This window comes from Vidua macroura, chromosome 21 (assembly GCF_024509145.1).
Source record: "Vidua macroura isolate BioBank_ID:100142 chromosome 21, ASM2450914v1, whole genome shotgun sequence".
Classification (NCBI taxonomy): Eukaryota; Metazoa; Chordata; class Aves; order Passeriformes; family Viduidae; genus Vidua; species Vidua macroura.
In genome coordinates, this window is record NC_071591.1 from 6,232,721 (window position 1) to 6,251,565 (window position 18,845).

General features: G+C 47.6%; 1 protein-coding gene across 3 annotated transcripts in view; it reads right to left on the bottom strand.

Moving 5' to 3' along the window:
• COL27A1 (collagen type XXVII alpha 1 chain) overlaps window positions 1-18,845 on the bottom strand; it is a 141,460-nt gene that overhangs the window by 7,158 nt on the left and 115,457 nt on the right. For all 3 annotated transcript variants that reach the window (XM_053996476.1, XM_053996475.1, XM_053996477.1), the window contains 13 exons: window positions 15,024-15,077; window positions 14,795-14,902; window positions 13,362-13,415; window positions 13,013-13,066; window positions 8,570-8,626; window positions 8,358-8,411; window positions 7,385-7,438; window positions 6,017-6,070; window positions 4,427-4,480; window positions 4,243-4,350; window positions 3,768-3,875; window positions 2,153-2,260; window positions 419-472 (listed from right to left, as the gene is read on the bottom strand). In XM_053996476.1, the coding sequence (XP_053852451.1) occupies window positions 419-472; window positions 2,153-2,260; window positions 3,768-3,875; window positions 4,243-4,350; window positions 4,427-4,480; window positions 6,017-6,070; window positions 7,385-7,438; window positions 8,358-8,411; window positions 8,570-8,626; window positions 13,013-13,066; window positions 13,362-13,415; window positions 14,795-14,902; window positions 15,024-15,077 (921 nt within the window). The remainder of the gene's footprint in view (window positions 1-418; window positions 473-2,152; window positions 2,261-3,767; window positions 3,876-4,242; window positions 4,351-4,426; window positions 4,481-6,016; window positions 6,071-7,384; window positions 7,439-8,357; window positions 8,412-8,569; window positions 8,627-13,012; window positions 13,067-13,361; window positions 13,416-14,794; window positions 14,903-15,023; window positions 15,078-18,845) is intronic.

Consider the following 18,845-nt stretch of genomic DNA (forward strand, 5'->3'; position numbering starts at 1 on the left):
CAATTTGTTGTAAATTCTTTCCCCAGAAAGCAAGGCTTTTACTCTCGACAGAAAACAATTTCCTCTTCACCAGGGAAATTATATGGTGATAAAATGAGCCTGAATTTCAAGTCAAGGCTCTCAGTGTTAGGGATGCACATCGGTGTCTCAGGTGCAGGCTGATGGTTGATGCTGGAAATACAAATGTCAGAAAGGGGGAAAACAGCCACAGAATCTCTAGGGCAGCCCTTTTCCTCCAACAAAGCATATGTAAGCACACACTCATTTAACAAATGAAGATTCATAAACTAAAGAAAGCTGGGATCAAAATTCAATTTCCATAGTTTCTGCACAGCTGCTTGCAATGCAACAAGTGTGGCATTACCTGTCCCCAGTAAAGTGAGAGTAGAAAACCAACTGGGCACCAGCAGCCTCTTACCTTTGGCCCAAAGAGTCCTGCAATCCCTGGGAATCCTGCCTCACCGAAGTCTCCCTGCACGTGAGAGCCAAGACAAACACAAGAACAAAGGACAACAGTAAATCCACACTGATGGCTGGAGATGTCACTCAGAGATGCACCACGAGTTCAGCAGCTCCAGAGAAAGAGAAATCTGTGAGTATCCCTCAGTCTAAGCAGGACTAATTAGAAAGAAGAATGAAAAAACCCTGGAGGAGGAGCTACACAAACATCAGGCTAGAAGCAAATCACCTGAATCCCTTAGATCTCACCAATGCCACCTTTTTGCCCCCAAAATGGGAGGCAAACCTACACTGTTCCTAGCAGATGCTTCTCTGGCTTGGCCCAGCAGAAGCAGGATGCAGAGCATCTACTCTGAGATTGATCTTGGAATTTCATGCTGCAAAATAACAGCCTCAAAGCTCTTTAAAACAAGCTCCTCTTTAATTTCTAATACAATCTGGACTGACCTACTAATTCAAACTATGCTCATTCAAGCTGTTAAAAAATGCATGTTCTTACAACATAACCTCCCACTCAAGCCCAGAAAACCATGCATATCACTAATTCTTTTCCTATTCAACTCTGTGGGGATTTCCCCTCAATTTTGTAAGAAAAATAATAATAAAATAGTTGAAAGACCATCAAGCTTGAATCAGCACATAGCATGTACTCTGAGAATAAAAAACCCACCCTGGGTAGCATGTCCTTATGTAAACATCCTCCTTTCACCATGTTGGAGATGGTCATCCTTTGATATTTTTGGGCTTCTCAGATGTCAAAATTCAAGATGATTCAACGTTTAAAAAAACAAAGGGGTCAGAATCCTTCACCAGATGATTCTTCTCCCGTGTTAGGAACATCAGAGACAGATGAGGCTTGTTTGGCCTTTTGGCAGGACTGTCTCACCCACCCTGACTGTGCTTTTTGGGGTGTAATACAATGGTTTGTTCACTCAGTTGTGAATTACCCAAGTGATGGGGCTTCCACCCCCTTTACTGCACAGCTGTTCCAGCATCAGCCTAGAAACCCCACTGTTAGGAAGTTTTCCCTTGAAAAAGGCCATGAGAGTGAGAAAATGCTTGGCAAGAAAGGGCTTGGTTGGACTTGGTGGAGTGTAAGAAACTTTCCAAGGATACAAATTGATTTAACTGCCCATTTCTGGGTCCTGGAAAGGAAAATTGCTACTAATAGGGGACTGAGGTCTTTCCTGCATTAGGAAAATCAACCAAGCCTTCTTTCTAGAGGAATTTCAGGCAAAAGCACATGGAAAGTCAGAAGGGTTTAAATGTCACGGAGTCATCTCAGCCAAAGGGACACGGTCACTGGTCCTGCAGCAAATCAGGCAGTGACAATATGGGGCAAAGGAATGTGTCACTTGTGTCACAGAGACAAAATTACCTGTGAGATTGATCCATGATCAATGACAAAATGATATATGATGCTGTTGGTTACTGCCTTCCAGCTTGAAAACTGTGAGCACTAAGTTTTATATAAAACAGCCAAACAAGTGCATTTTAGCTGAGGTAGTTTGGGTTCATTCTGTGCCTTGTTTCCTATCAGTCCTAATCCCTCTCCTAGAACCATGCTCAAGCTGGATATGGGCTCCCCTGTACAGCCCCTCCCCGGGATCACCCTGCTGTCCAAGCCTGGATCCGCACCCTCTCCTGCAGGAGAAGCCTGGAGTCAGCTCTGCTCAGCTCCACCACCACTAACCGGCTGTCCTTTGGCTCCTGGCTCCCCAGGGCTCCCTGGAAGGCCCGTTCCTCCCGGTGATCCTCGCTTCCCTGTTTGGCCAGTCTGTCCAGGCAATCCTCTTTCACCCTAAAAAGAACAGAATTCAAGTAATTCCAAAGGATGGGAGCTAAATATAACAGCACTCAGCTGAAATAGCCATAGATGGAAGGCTGGGAATGATGGCTCATTGGGATCAGGAATGGGGTTCCATCAGGGGATGGCCCAGGTCTGCTGAGGCAGGTTGTTCAGGATGCACAGGGTGAGACCAAGGTGGGCATGGCTGTGTTCCCTCCTGGGCTGCCCTCAGAGCAGGAGCCTCAGCAGAGCTGTCCCACCTGGGGTAGGGAGAGAAAGGGGAGCCTTCTCTTTGCACTTCCTACATTCTTCATCTGCCCTGCAGTTTCCCATAATCTCTTCCCCCAGCAGGCTGGCAATTGATGATTAATTCATGGAAAATGCTGAAGGCATGCCAAGAGCAGGACTTCAACCCAGAGGCTGCAAAGCCAACATTTTCCCCAGCGTTAACCACTTCAATCCAGAGAGGGCCTTCTGCCACCCAGCACCACACTTTGCTCCCCACCTCTCCCCCTTGCCAAGTGCCAGGAGCAGCACAAGCTCCAGCTACTCAGTCTGGGGCAGACTGGGAGAGAGGAGCAAAGGCAGGGAGAGCCTAGGATGGTGGAACAGCCGGAAAAGGGGCAACAAATTCCCCTGGAGGCAGGGTGTGAGTGTGTGACAAGGACACGGATCTCTGTCACCTCCTGTTGTACTGCCCAAGGCAGCTGGAGGGCAGCAAGTGACAGATCAAGGGCGATGTGCTATGGCGCCCTAATTTAAATCAGATCCCAAAGCCTCTCCAAACCCAGCTGGAGTCTTCCTATTTACAGAGTTTTCCTATTTACAGAGTCTTTCCACAAACGACTGAATTGCTGTGGGTCCAGTTTAGATCCTGTGGGGAGCCTGGATCAGGGCAAGGACCAGGAAGAAACCCCAAGGCCACAAAAGCAGCTTGTCCCTGCTTCCACCCAGAGTGATCTCCAAGCCCATACTGGCTCCAGTCATTCTAACCAGTAAATATGCTAAAAATCAAGCAGCACAAATTTCCCTCCAGCATTTCAGGTCTTGCAGAGCAGTAGAACACCTGAATCTCCCACGGAGTTGTCCATTCTGGACATCCTACAGGCAGGCTGTAGCAGTTCCTCTGCAACTTCTCCATGTTTTTTCTAGCCAGGTTTCTCATGATAAAAGACTCAAGTGTTTGTAGTGTAAATATGTGTGTCTGCAGGCTCCTGAGCTCCTTTGGTAAGGGTGGAAATGTCTCTGGGACATTCAGCTGCTGTGTACATCAGGAAAATGGATAAATGGATGGATGGATGGATGGATGGATGGATGGATGGATGGATGGATGGATGGATGGATGGATGGATGATGGATGGATGGATGGATGAGAAGAAAGATCTACAGAGCCTCCAGCTAAGTGAATGATGGCAGCAGGAGCTGAGACTATATTAGACCTTGAAGAGCTCAAGCTCAGAGGCATCAGGCTCACAGACTGAATCACTCACAGCAGCATCTTAGGGAGCCAGAAACTCACCTTGAATCCTGGTGGTCCCTGGGCCCCTGGGAGTCCTGGCACGCCGGGGTTCCCTCTCTTGCCTGGCATCCCAGTCACACCTTCTTCCCCATCGTCACCTTGCTCTCCCTAGGAAAGAAACACACAAGAGGTTATGAAACAAAACCCTTTCCCCTTCTGCACAGCTTCTGGGGGGACAGGGGAGTGGTGTGATTCTGCCCTCAGCAAGAGGGGGGCAGGTTTGCAGGGGTGGGTTTGCAGATGTGGACAGAGCTGTGTGCATGTGAGTGTCTGTCAGGCTACAAACCCCACTTCATTTACAGATCTGGTCAGGCAAAGGCAGTGTGTGCAAGTGATATGTGTAGATCTACTCTGGGAACGTGTAAAGTGGAATATCCATAGCTGGATCACATAATTTGTCCTGTGCTATCTTCCAGTTTTCCAGCTCCAAGGCTGTGTTTGCTGTCCATGCCACAAGGTTGCAGTTGAAGCTTACCAGCATCCCAGGCACGCCGTCCTTCCCGGGCACTCCATCCACTCCAGGGGCACCCTCTTGACCCTGCCTTCCCACCACTCCTCGAGGACCTGGTAGCCCAAGGATGCCCTAAAATCACAAAAGGTATTAGAGAAGGAGCTCCCAGACAGCATTTCCTGGGGCAGAAAACTGATTTTTCACCTACCGGCGAGCCCCTGCTCCCTGCACTGCCCTGTGCTCCTTGCTTTCCTTTTTGACCCTGCAAGTAAAAAAAAGAGAGACATCTAAAATTGCAGCAGCTCTTGCACAGCTCCACTTGGGTCCGTGACTTCAGGGTGTGCTTCTGGGTAATGACTGGAAAGAGTTTTATAAAAGGGAGATTTGTAAAGTCAGTTGCTCCAGTGCTGGGGAATGAACTGCTATTTGGTTTCATTACAAGTGATTCCTCGTATGTCTTGAGAGTTCTAGGGCAGGAATGAATAGCTAGAAGGCAAGGACCTGCATTTTTCCTAATACGGAGCAGATGAGGACAAAAAAAGCAGGATGAACTCGAGGGAGGATTTGGTACACTGGCAAACATTAGAACAAGATGCTAAAAACCTGAGTCCTCCATCAGTTCATGGACAGCAAACCCAGGACCCAGCGAGTCCTCTGAGGGGGTTCAGGGGGGGGTTTCTCTCTGAGAAGTAACTCTGTTTTGGAAAGCTAATGGAAATTAAAAAGGGTGCCTTCTGTCTGAAATTTGCAATGCTGCTTTGTGACTAAAGGCAGAAAAGAAATACTCCTGAGGTTTATTAGCTGTAAAAAGGATTAATTTGTGCAGAATGAACGGAAAACTCAGCCTCATCACCTTCACTAGGGCTCTCCTAGTGAGGTCATATACTGAAGCACTTTTAAATTGAAGAACTAATTTTCTGTGCATTGTTTCTCCATCTGCACAGGACCATGCTGGCCGGCTACATAAAAGAAATATTCCTGGGGGTGCTTCCCCTGCTATTCATTAGACCCCAAGGCAGTTCCAAATTATCCATTGATGGGCAGAATTTATTTGTCTTATCACCTGGTACACTTCTTGCCAAGAAGACCTAAAGCTATCTCCTGGCATTACCCCCAGCAGGGTCAGATTAGAAACCCTGACATCTGCCAAGAGAGAGCAGGAATTTGCTGAGTATTGAGGTCACATATTTATGTTTTAGCAAATAAAGTCCCTGGTCTGTGAGAATAATTAGCAAGCTGTCATAACAGCCAGATGTGGAGGTAGGAGTAGGTGTGAAGTGCCCCAGAGAACCCTGAAGGACCCATGTGTCCTGGGTTTTCTTGCTCAATAAGGACAAGAAGTTAGAGGGATTGTTCCAAGAAACAACTCCATGGATAAATGGACTCCAAACCCAGAAGGTTTCAAGCCAGAAATGTTTATGGTTCAAGTGAAAAGGAGAGACTCTTCCCTGGCTCAGCCCTCCTTGGGGATGGACGAGCCAGCTGTGGCTGGAGACAGCACAAACAGGGCATGGGAAAGAGACACAACCCATGGCAGGGACTAAAGACCTGCCCAGGAGTCACCCATCATGCTGGAGCTGGAATTGATCTTGATCTTCTCCAGCTCCACGAAGCCCACAAACCACTGGGCTGGGACACCCAAATGTTTACAGCCCTCCCACAAGGATCTCCACAGCCTTTCAAGGCATGGACCATAGGCAAATATCCCACATTTTCCTGGGCAAAACCATGAGAGTCCTCTTAATTAGAGAATTTCTTTAAACTTGGGACACTGTAAATCCACCCTGCTGAAACCTACCACATCACCTTTGGATCCCTTTGCTCCTGGCTTGCCTGGTGATCCAGGATCCCCCTACAAAACATAAACAAGAAAAATCTGCTTGAAATTCTCTTCTGGCAGTATCTTGCATGAAGTACAAAGAACAGCATTTTTTTGTGCCCTAATAACGCTGACTGTATGGAACCAATTCAGACAGGGCCCTGGGGAAAAAGGAGCAAGGAACTCCAGAGAGCATTAACAGGGTGTCAATTGGAGAAGAAGCAACTCTGCCCCTCGCTTGGGTGGTGCCTGTATTTGTGGAAATCATTCACCAAATTCCAGATGGGGCCTGGAGAGCAGTGCTGAGAGGTGGGCAGGAAGGAGCCTGTGTGCAGAAACTGTGTGCAGAATGAGCAGTTTACACAGTGACTGCTGGTGCCACCTCCCTTTTGAGCACTGCAGCCCTTGCCTTGGTTTCACCTGGGGGTCAGGTGCTAGAAAACTGCCTATGGAGTAAAGCAGAGAGGGTATTTCACTGCTCTCTTCCCCATCACGCCCATCTCAGTCAGGCTGGGTTTTTTGGTATTTGTGTCAGTGGCAATTTCTGGACTAACATCAAATAAATGGTAAGGAAGGACTCCCTGTAGAGCTGTCCTTTTTCAGCTTGTTTTTGAGCCATGTTTCTAATGGACCTTTACTAAAGACAATCCAAAGTTTCTGCTTACATCTGAATCATCTGAGGGGCTTCCAACCCCCAGATAAACTACATCCACTGGGGAATGCAGCAGCTCATCTCATTTCTGGGCCATATAACAGAGCACTACCATTTTAAACCCAAAAATAGAATCTGTTGTTCTTCCCAACATCCTTACAAATAGTGGGAATTGATTCAACTTTATTTCCCAATACAAACTACATTTAATGTGCTGCTGCACTCACAGTTGCAATAGTCACATATAAAGATCAGATGCTACTGTATATAGCAAGGGAATAAAAAGTCCTTCCCTTGAGTTTGGATTTAATTTAGTCTTTCACAAAGTCTTTCACTGGTTTGAGGGGAAACAACTTGCAAGTGGAATAATATGGTTTAACCTCACACTGGACCAGCAGCACATCAAATGGATTTCCAGGCAGATCCTTCCACTGTCATTGCCATCTCCCACCACCCATCTCCTAAGATTTCTAATCCCTCACAGACCATTCAGAAAGGATGGTTTTGGAAAGCACTGTTTTGTCACCCATTTATTAGTCTCAAACGTGGCTCAAAATGCCCATTCCATAGGCCTGGCTGATGGAAATGCCCACATTTCACAGCTCACCACACACTCCTACTGCAGCCCTTCCCACCTCCCTGTTTTCCCTATGCCTGGGGCATTGGGTACCTTACAATAAAGCAGCATCTCTTACCGGTAAGCCTTGCTGCCCAGGTTTTCCTCTTTCTCCATCAAGCCCTTCCTGGCCCTTAAATAAAAAAAAAACAGAGAGGGAACATGCCTTTGTTCTTTTGTGGCAATGAGAAAGAAAAACGAATGTAATGTGATTTAAGGGGCAGAAGAAGACACATGTGTCTGCATTCTGCTGATACAGAAATGGTGAAGTTGTGGGTAGTGCCCAAATCCTGTGGATATGCTTTGGAAAGAGGAACTGCTCATCACCAGCTAAGCAGCAAAGGTGTTCTAATGCATCCCAAAATACACACAGCACTAATGGAAGGGAACAGTTGGAGGCAGCTGTCCTAGAAAATAAGGCAGCAGCACTGCTACTCTGATGAATTCAAAATCTTCTGTAAATTACTGTAATGGGTTGCTCTGACCAGGTGCTTTTGATTGGAGGTAACACTTAATTCATGGAGCCTTTGCAGATCAGCCCCAGTCAGCTGAAAATGTCCTGCAAGGAGAGTATAAGGAGCACAGCAGGATAATTCATAGCCCTGGTTTTGCTTTTGAGAGAAATCTTGCCAAGATTTTGGAAGTCTCCAAATCTTAAAGTTCATAGCTCTTTAAAAGAATCTGCAGCCACAGGCACATCAGTTTTGAGATTTGTCCAGCACTGACACGGCCTCTCTTGCACACATCTTGTCTAGGATGTCTCCTTGATAATCACAGAGACCTGTGCTCCAATGGTCCTGCTCATTCTTTTAGCCTCACTCAGCAGGTGCAGGGCAGGGTGAGGTGCTCACTTTCTTGTCTTCAGCAATGTTTTTACTGCTTTAGGTAAAGACAACTGAATTGTTCCTTGTCTGAATCACAGCAGTGTGCCACAGCTGACCAGGGACAACAGCAGGTTATGAACTGGGACTGCAGTTCTGCGGGCTGATGTGGACTGGGAGCGCTTCCCCAAGGTAAACATTTTTGAATCATGCACTTGGAATAAGACTCACAGGATAACCAGTGTCTCCAGGCTCCCCTCGGTCACCTCTGTCACCAACGGGGCCCTACAAGAGCACAACAAGGACTTGAGGTGGATGTAAACAAGCTGTCATCTGCAATATCTCAACGGCTTGTGTATGTTCTACAAGTAAGGCAGCAACCCAACTGATCCACCCCCAAAAATCACTCTAGGATTGATTAGAGAAGGGATTTAACATCTTACTCTATCTCCAGGTGGTCCCTGTGGGCCTTCTACCTTCCCGTCATCACCTTGTTGTCCCTGTGAATAAAATGTTAGTATTAATATAAACAGCAGATTTTAGAGCAGATGTGTCTGTACAGACCCAATCCAGTCCTTCCATATCATGGGAACTCAAAGCCTCTGTTGAATTTACTCCCTTTTCATCCCAAGAAAAGACTAAACAAATTTTTTTGTTGTTTGTTTCACCAACATTTGCTTTCCTGATTTCTGGTGGTTGTTTTTCCCTGGTCTAACTCGCCTCCTTAAGTAACCAGGTGCAAAGGGTTATTTTCAACAACTCCTAAAACTAAGCAAGCAGGATGTAATTACGACAATATGGGAAATAGCTCTCTGCCTCTGAATTTTATTGCTGACAGTTTGACCAAACTCTTTAATCAAGCATTTCCCCACCCTCGTTGAGTGCTGTCTGGGCTGTCATGGGAGCACGGGTGGTCTGGATGGGCTCCTTGGTTGTGTGCCACCATTGTGGGCTTGTTTTACAATCAGCCAGGTGAGACAGCCTCTTACACACCCCTCTCCTTGCTGGGACGCTCCACAGCACGAGCTCAGAGCTCATGGTTTGGCTGGTAGATAACATCACCCGGCTTATTTATGACTGAGGTCTCTCCAAAACATCCACAGAGAGATCCCTTAAGACTTAACAGAGACACTATCCTTTTAAATTCTGTTGTGAAAGTCACTCAGGGTCACGATGTCCTGTTTTCTCTGGAGTCCAGCTCAGAGATGGCTGTTTCTCAGCTCCCCATGGAAGAATGCTACATTCCAGCTCCTCCAGTTTTTGACTACTCCATAGCAGTCTCTGGCACTTTGTCTCCTTAGGATGAACATGTCTCAGAGCTCCTTTGGTGCAGTTTGGGGGGTTCTGGCACAGTGGAGCTGCTGTATTGGAGGTGCTTGGGTGCTCCAAGAAGTCTTGAACGTCCAAATCTCCAAAGATTGCAGAGCCAAGTTTTTCACAGACTTTGTGTAATTCTCAGTGGTTGCACCAGCCCTTTCTGGTGTATTTACAATTCTCTTTGACCTTCTCTCTGGGCTACTCTCCTGTTGGAGTTGCAGCAGCTGATAGTAAGGACACTTGGGAAATTTCTTGGTGAGCCTGCCTGACTCTGAGAGAAACCTGGGTGGCAGAGAGGAGAGGAGGGGAAGCAAACCCTCACAGGCTCTGCCAACAGTTTCCAGCGCTACTGAACTTGCTGCCGGAAGCCAGCAGCGAAATACCTGGCAACTGGTTTGCCTTCTAGCCACTATCTAAGGAATGTTGCCTAGAAGGGAAACAAAGACACCGTTTCTCAACTCTCAGGGAAAGAAAAAAATCATCCCAGTGTGTCTGTTGCTATGCAGAAGTCTTGGCACTGATTGCTTCTTCCCAAGCAGGATGTGCACACCTTTGCCATTTGGGACTTGAGATGAGTGTGATGAAGTCAGAGATAGCTCCTAATTCTGGGGACCCTTGAAGAGCATCAAGACTCACGGATTTTCTCCCCATGGTGGCTTTGTTTCCCCTTGAGGCTAATCCCCACCTTGTTCTCTGTCTCCTGCCTGAGAAAATCCTGCAGCCCGGTCAGCTCTAGGACTGTGAAACCGAGCTCCTCCAGAGCTTCCTGGTGCCTCAGCTGCTTGAGAGAGAGATGAAAGGTCTGTGCTAATTCTTCAGAAAGTTGCAGTGAAAAAAGTTAGAGTAAAGGGCAGCAAAGTAAACATGTTAGGATACAAATGGAAAATGCATGGAGAAGAAGGGAAGGCTTGTTGTTGTTGGCTCCTGTCCCAAAGTGAGATACACCAGTTTGTAATTTTTAAAAGGATCCCATCTGGACTGCTTTAAGCAGCTGCCAAGAGCAGGCATCTGCTCTGAGCAAGGCCTCTTTGAGGAGCTGCAAATGTATGAAATGTGGTGGAGTGGCTGGCTGGGATGGCACAAGGGAGCAGGATTCCACAGCACTGCCTCTCACCAAACTGCTTTCTTCTCTGAAAAAGGGAAGACCTTCCCCACCATTACATCCTCCCCCTTCAGCACAGCTCCATTCACCATGTCGCTTAAAGCTCACAGACTGCTCACGGTCCCATTTCCATTTCCTCTTTATTTCTCACTTTCAGGCTTCCATTTTTTGTGTTCACACTCTTGTGAGAGGTTACAGATGTCTGGAGGGAAGGAATCTGTCTTTAGGCTGGGATCCAGGCAGCTCTTAGGAGATGAGGGAAGGTGGATGGGAAAACTTAGATGCAAGATTTTGTGGAGCACCTGGATGCTGCAGGAAGCGGTGCTGGAGGCTCAGTACATGATTTTGTGCTCTCCTGGTTCAGCATCTTCTCCTTCTGCTCCCCAGCAAGGTGTCAGCAGACCCACTGGCCTTCCAGGAGAACAGGAGTGAGGAGATCCAGCTGTCAGTGGTCATTAACAGAGCTGACTGCTCTTAGCAGGGTGCATTGAACACTTTGGTGGCTTCATCAGGCTTCAGAGTTGGATACTTGCACGTGGAATTAATTTATCATAACACTGCTGTGCTCTTTTGACACCAGATCCACTCAGGGAGTGCTTTTCTAGTGTCCTTTTGCAGAGCAACATCCTGTTGATGAAGGGCAAAATGCTCTGCTGAGCACTTCAGATGAATAATTTGGGGATCATTTGCTACTGAAATTACAGGAGCTTTCAAGATAGCAATTTAAAATGTTTTCAAATAAAACTACAGCTGCAATTTAAGCAATAGACATACACATCTGCACATCTCAATGGCTGCAGGGTCAATGGCTGACCTTGTTTTTGCTAGTCATTCATGACTCACAACTTTTTGCCAGGATGCTCAAGATTTGACAGTGGAATTGTAAGAAACCTCTGGGTCAGGTTCTGAGCTGACAATGTGCCTGGTCGTGAGCTCTCACATCATCCTGGGCTAGCTGTGCTTGTCTAACAGTTGCCAGGCAGTTCAACAAGGCAGCAATGGAGATAGGGAGCAGCAGGAACATCAGCAGCTGTTCCTCCATGGATGTTTCAGCAGCAGGAAATGGGAGAAAAAGCACAATGGCCATTGTTCACCCCCAAAGCGAAATTTCTGAGGCGTGTGAATGTCTTAGTGGAACACAGCAGCTTGCCCTGCCCCAGTGGCTCCTGGGTGCATGGGGAATCTCCAGGCAGAGCAGGGTGTGAGCAGGGTATCCTGACACCAGGAGCCTGAAGGGATCCATTCAAAGCCCCAGCAAGGGCAAGTCCTTATAAACTCATTTTATAAGCAATGAAGCTCCTGTCTGCACTACAGCTGCCCTCCCACCTGTGTGCAGAGGCAAAGCTGAATGCTCTCTTGGTGATGGGGAGTAGACAACGAGCAGAAAGAGTTCATGCATCTCTCCTCTTCATGGGGACCTCACGACTGACCAGTCCCCATCACCATCTCTTCGCTTCCCACGCCAAGGGAGAATCACAGAACGGTTTGGGTTGAAAGGGACCTTAAAATCCATCTCGTTCCACTCCTTGCCATGGCAGGGACCCCTTCCACCAGACCAGGTTGCTCCAAGCCCCATCCAACCTGGCCTTGGACACTTCCAGGGACAGGGCAGCCCAGACCTGTGCCAGTGCTTTACCACCGTCTGAGAAGAGAACTTCCTGACATCTAACCAAAATCTTTACACTTTTGTTTTAAGAGCATTCCCCCCAGTCCATTGTTGGAAGCTGCTCCCCTCTTTTAGCTAGCCCCCTTTATGTACTGGAAGGTCACAAGGAGCTCTCCCCAGAGCCTTCTGCAGAGAGATCTCAGGAGGGAGGGAGCAGGGCTGCAGAAGGCATGTGAAGGACACCATCAGCCCTGGGAGCGCCAAGCAGCCGTGGAGCCGACAGGAAACCACTAAAGCGTGAGTCACTGCTCCAGCCTGAACTGGTTATGGCTGTGCTGACTCAGCAAAGGGGGAAAACTCCGGGGGAAAGCCACCGTGGAAAGAGGGCTCTGAGTCAGGGCAGCTGCAGCCAGGGGGCTGTCGAAAGGTGGGGCACAAGGAACATGGAGCAAGGGCCATGGAGAGGAGAAACGCCAGCAGCTGAAGATCAGCTCATCTGTGCAGGGAGTTATTGTGACCTGATCACAGAAAGCTACGAGTCTGACTCCTTTTGGCTTGGGGATTGAGCTGAATTCCTGTGGATGCAGGAAAAACACATCCTCAGGGCTCATGCTGGCTGGCTCAGCCTCTGGCACAGGGCACGTGGTGTCTGGGAAGCACGTGCTGGTGGCACGGGTGTCCTGGCACTGACTGGCAGAGGCAAGGCAGTAGCTTTGAGGGGTTATGTGAGTGAATGTGTGGTCGAGGAGGCACCTCTGCCTCAGCCACAGGGTGAGGAGAGTGAAGATGCATGGGAGTTACAGCAGTGGGACAATTGTCTCAGTCAAGGGGAAATGAGATGGCCAAACCCCCTGAACTTACCTTTTCCCCCTTTGGCCCAGGTGGTCCAATTGGCCCCGGTGGTCCTGCATGTCCCTGTGGAGAGCAGACAGCACGTGAGGAGGCAGGAAAGAGCTGTGGGAGTGAAAGTCCTCCCTGGTTCCCTGCCAGATCTCACAAGCCCTGGGTGGTGCATGCCAGCTTTGGAGGGACACGTGGGTCACACAGGCAGAGATGAACCAAATGCAGGTAGTGCAAACAGAGACTTGACAGAGAACTAAACTCGAGGTCAGAAATAAATCACGGTTTAAGAACAATTTGCATCCTGGAGTGGCAGTCTTGTTGCGTTTAAGAACGGATAAAAGCTGGGAGGTGAAAATAAAACCCTTACCTGGTAACCCTTTAAGCCTGGGTCCCCTTGAGCACCCATCCTTCCTGGAGCTCCCTGGAGAGGCAAAGACAGAGGGACTGAGAGAGCAGCCCATGGTGTTAGCATGAGGGGAGGAGGCACTGAGCTGTGCAAAGCAAAGATCAGCACATGTGGGAGTGTGGCCAGTCCTCCTGGCCAGCAGAGAGCTCTGCTGCAGCCACCTCATGCCTTTTCCTTGGCTTTAACCTCTTACACATGGAGAGGGCTGTGCCAGGAGGCCGTTCTATGCCTTTGCCTGCCTGCAGCAATCCTCTCCCCACCTCACTCAGATTTGCTATCAGAAATGGCTGTGGTTCTGTGCTCTTCATCTGCCCTCCTGCACATCTTTGTATCCAAATTAGTGTTGTGCTAGCAAGTCCACCACACTTCCACAGACCAGAATCACACCTTTAGCAGAGCGAACAAAGGGGTTTAAATCAGATCATCAGATTAAAGTGAGCCACCAAATTTCCATATAATCCCATTTAGCATGGAAAAAAGCCCTTTCCACAAGACAGAGACATGTCTACTCCAACAGACTGTTGCTGAGATATTGCTTTGCTTCCTTGTGAAATAATCCATGGAGGCTTTGCCAAAGACTATTAAAGGAGGATATGTGGTGAGGCCACAGTTTTTAGTGCAGGAAAACACTATCAGCAAAACCATCACTCTGTCACTCATTTGCTGCTGTTCTGAAATATCACCACTATTCCTAGTTCATAAATAATTCCTGATTTTACAGTAAGTTCTATCAAATAGAGTGCAAGAAGTTTCCTAACCAGCCTGCAATGCATGAGAGGCACTTTTACGTACCACTGCTATCTTGATGCATTTATCTCTTGTGCCTAAAGCAAATTAAATATCTCCCCTTTCTGCCACACTATGGCTGTTCTCTCTGGAAGCCTCACCTTCAGTACCCAGTGCAAACCCTTTCCCATGCTATATTTCTTCTTGCTCCAAGTGTTTTAGATAAGTGGATCAAGAGTGGGTGTAGAAACAGGGCAGCAATCCAAGGCAGAGTTCCTTGTAACAACACAGCCTGACTTGGAAGCAGTCCTTGCCATGAGTGTGCAGTCTCAAAGGAGAAGATCTTAGCAAAAAATAGCTTATCAGCTCACTCAGCTGAGGAAAAATCCCCAATATTTCAGCAATTTCAGCCTATCTGGGGAGTTGTGAAGAACTGCCTCGATGCAACGTGAGCTGGGCTCACGGGGCACCAACCCAACCAGCCCTACGGACTCTCTCCTGTGCTGCTCAGAGCAAGGGTTAAGATGTTTTGGCCAATTCAGCCCATGTAACAGCATTTCAGTGCCCTGAAGCCTCTGCTGGGCTCTCTGCTCCATTCAGGCCCGTGCCCACCACTGCCAGTCAGGTTTTTCTGAGTTGTGTTCAACCGTTTGCAGAGCTCTTCTCACCATCGGTCCCAGGGTACCTCGGGATCCTTTGGGGCCTTGGTTCCCCTTCGGCCCCTGCTTCCCTGGGGATCCCATCTCGCCGAGCTGCCCCTGGTAGCCTTTGCTGCCCTGCAGAGCAAAGGCACTGACATCAGTGTAGGACAAAACTCCTTCTGCAGGAAAATGTCAGAGACGAGTAACGAAAGGGAGAGCCACAGGCTGTGATGTTATCGAAGGGAGATGTTCCTACCTTCTGGCCAGGCTTGCCCTTTTCCCCCTGTTTTCCTGGTTTCCCTTCTGGTCCCTGGAAGGGGAAAAAAAAAAAAAAAGGCTGTTGGAATGGGAAAGCAAAGAAGTTGCATCCCAACCAGACACTCCCAAGCCATTTCCCTAGCACACGCAAACCTCAGAGCATCCTCACCCACACATGGGGGCCAACAAGGAGGCCAGGAAGTTGTGCAGGTCAAATCACAATCCACAGGTGCTACAGCTGGGCTATGCCTGAGTTTGGTCTTTAGCTGCTCCAACACATGGAGGAAAACTCATTGCTTAAAGGTGGAAAGATCTTTGTGCTCAGGTGACTCTTGGGCAACACAGCTGAAAGGTGACATTGTGATAATTTTGATGATGATTACTTTGAAATCATGTCTTGAAAATAGGTGGGTCATGGAAAACTGTGCCCATCTGTCTCCAAGGGTGCAAAAGAAGGATCTCTAGAAGTGCACCTACCCAGCCTCTGTTATAGAATGGGCAGAAATGTGGAAAACACATTTACCCTGATTCCCACAAAAGGTTTCCTCTGGTTCACACCTGAGCTGCCATCTCTGCACCACTAATCTACCAACAGTTGTATCCTTCATCAACTTCGGCACTAAATTAGGTATAAACACTTTTTATACAGTTTTAGGAGCCTACCAATAGAACCATTGATTCCACAGCACTTCTCCTTATTTTTACCTTGTGAAAAAAGGCAATGGTTTCATTCTCTATGCACCTACACACACAACTTCCTGCTCACAGTGAAAACCCCCTCCCTCTATTTGTATTATTACTGCCACATGCAGAAACCACAATCTACTGATCAGGTTTCTAGAAATGCAGTGGGATGCAAAACTTGAGGTGGGAGCCATAGCAAGCAGAGACAGGAATGCTGAAGTGCTTTCAGAACCCAGTGTGGGTGCAGAGCCTGCTGCCCCTCCTCGCGCCCACACCGCAGACATGTGCTATGATGAGCAACTAAATACTGAAGCCTCTCCTTAGGGGACCTCATTTTATCAAGTGTTTCACTCTGTTGGCTGCAAGAGAGACAGAATATTTTGAATTTGTCAGAAAGAAGCAAAAAGTATAACTGAAGAAAATAACTCATGCTTTTTGGCAATTGTGACAAACATTTCAACAGCATCTCCACACCAGCACCACATCTCTCCCTCTGCTCCCCCTCCTCCCAGCTCAGAAGGTATAATTTTCACCATGGTTGGTGTTGCAGTCTCAGCTGAATAAAAGCAACTTATAAAGTGATACATATCGGGGGGTTTTCACTCTGATCTGAAACATGGGCCTCAGAAGTGCCTGCTCTGAACACAAAGGAGCAATTCAGACTTATTCCAACCCTAAAGGATTGTGCCAGTTCACTTCCCCAGAGGGAATAGCTCCATTTTACCTAAGTCAAACATTTCAGGAGTCCACCTTGCCAACACCATTAGGCTTCACAAAGCACAGGTCCCTGCAGAGGAGCATATGAGCCTTGTTCTGTGTCTCTTCCATACTGTTCAGGGTTGTTTTTTTTTTTTTTGTTTTTTTTTTTTTTTTTTTTTTTTTTTTTTTTGTGTGCTATTTTTTGCTGCCACTTTCCAAGAGATCACTTTTGGAACTACTTTCCCACAGATGCCGAGCAGCCGCAGTAGATGATGGGTGCCAAGCCTCCAGCATCACCCACATGATTTACACTTTTGACAGGAGTACAGAGAAGTCCTCACTAATGAAAGCATCAGAAAAGGCCAGACCCTTCCAGCTCCACAGCAGTTCACTGTGGGACCTGGTACTCAGCACCTGAAGCACAGTAACTCCACAGCCCCTGCTCTGCAGCAGTGCCCTGGCACATTATGGCTTAAAAATTTGGAGAGGAAATAGTGGAATCACTCATAAAGCTCTACTGCTAAAACAAGATGTGACTGAATAAAGAGACAACTGGGGTTTTTAATCAGTTGCATAGTGTTTTTCCATCAGTCTCCCTGGACTGTGTTTTAAGAGCTTGTGGAAGCACAAGCAGTAGATGCTTCCTGCAGATGGGAGAATGCCCATTCTAAGCTAGATCTGTTTCTAAGTCAGTGATAGCCAAGGCCTTGGTCTTCTCCAGCAGAGTAGTTTTGCACACTCAGATGTGCTCCTGGAACTGCAGTGCTATGGCAGCTCATGAAACAAAGATTTCCATGCAAAGGTTCCATCCTCAGGCTGAGAAAGTGTTATATTGTCTGTAAAAAATGCAGCTACCAGTACATTGGTGAGACACACTGCAGAGCAGGTTGACCCTGTTCACAGGGAGGTCATCAGGATCTCACAGCTTCTTCAGAAGAGTCTGAAGGTACAGCCTGGCTCCCTCCACCAGGATACATCTCCCATGGAAGATTCATGACTGAAACTTGATTCTACTCTGCATTGGAAAATGTCTTTGTTTTTCAAGAAGACAAGTTCAGGCTTTAAATTTTCCCATCTGAGAAACAAAATTTCCACAGTGCTCCTAAAATCTGTCAGCATTCAAGTTCCTGCTTGCACTCACCATCACGGAGTACAAATAGAGTCATCTGAGAGAGGGTAAACAACAAAAACCAAACCAAACTTTGACAGTCCAAGTCCTGCTCGCAAAAATGAGCTCGATCCACAGGGAGACTGTGCCATGTACAAACAGCTTCTCAGACTTTCTCCGGGCTCCTTCAGCTTGTCTTTTCCCTCGGTGGTGGATGTGAACACAGATATGGGCTCCAATAAACTCCTTGTACCATTTTCCCCTTATGACGCATCGGCCTCAGGGAGCAGGGATGCTCATCTGCTCCAGAAGGTTCTCCTGGGTCCTCCAGCTGGGGTGCAGCTCTTTCTCCATTGCTGAAGAAAAAAACATTGGCAGCATCACCAGCTCCTGTCAGTGACAGGGAGATGAGCTGTCACTCACAGGAAGCCATGGAGACCTTGTTCCAAGCCTCCCTTGCTGTTCTTGACTCTCATCCACCGGTTAAAAGCTTGGCTGGTATAAAAAAATGGGTCAAACCACGCTGGCGACACCACCGGCAGAGACGTGGCTCAGATTTTGACTTACTGAGTCACCTCCTCGAGAGGAATAAGCTCTATCAGTCAGGGATATTTCCGTGCTCTCCCAGCACGCTTTCTAGGACTTTGGCCAGCAAGCTCTGCTGGTGAGTGGGAAGCCTACCATGTGTCTGATTTTCCTGGATATGCTTTCTCCAACTGCGCAGGAACTCTGCCCAGATGAATTTAGAGGCAGTTCAGCACTTGTCTGGGGTTCCCAGATATGTGATATCTCTACTTGTGATGATCCAGATGTGGTTGCTGTTGCAATCCCAGATGTTCCCAGGGCACATACGCAGGCGTTTGCACAGTTCCCAGAAATCACTGCACTGCCCCACTCCACACATTGCATAGGGAAGAAAAAGCCCAGCAACAACTTAGGTAGCCTTCAAAAATAGTCCCATCCTTTTTCTCTCCATTCTTCTGACTCATCTGTCCAGGGACGAAAAAAATCAGGGCCAGAACAGGAAGAAAAAAGAAAGGATATAAATAAAGTTCAATGAGATGGCATCTTCATCCAGGCACTTCCCAAAGTACCTTGGGAATGTAGCATCTTTTGGTACCTCTTTTACTGCAATGTGAAGTTCCTAAAGTTCCTAATATTTCTTCTCTCTTTAGCAGAGATAGGAGTGAGGGCAGAAGATGTACAAAAGCCTGCACATCAAAATAATTAAACCCAAGTTCCCTTTGCTGGACTCACATCAGTTGGGTCACTGTGCCAAGGCACTGAACACTTGGTGCTTTTGTTCCCAAGGTTTGTACACATTTTGTT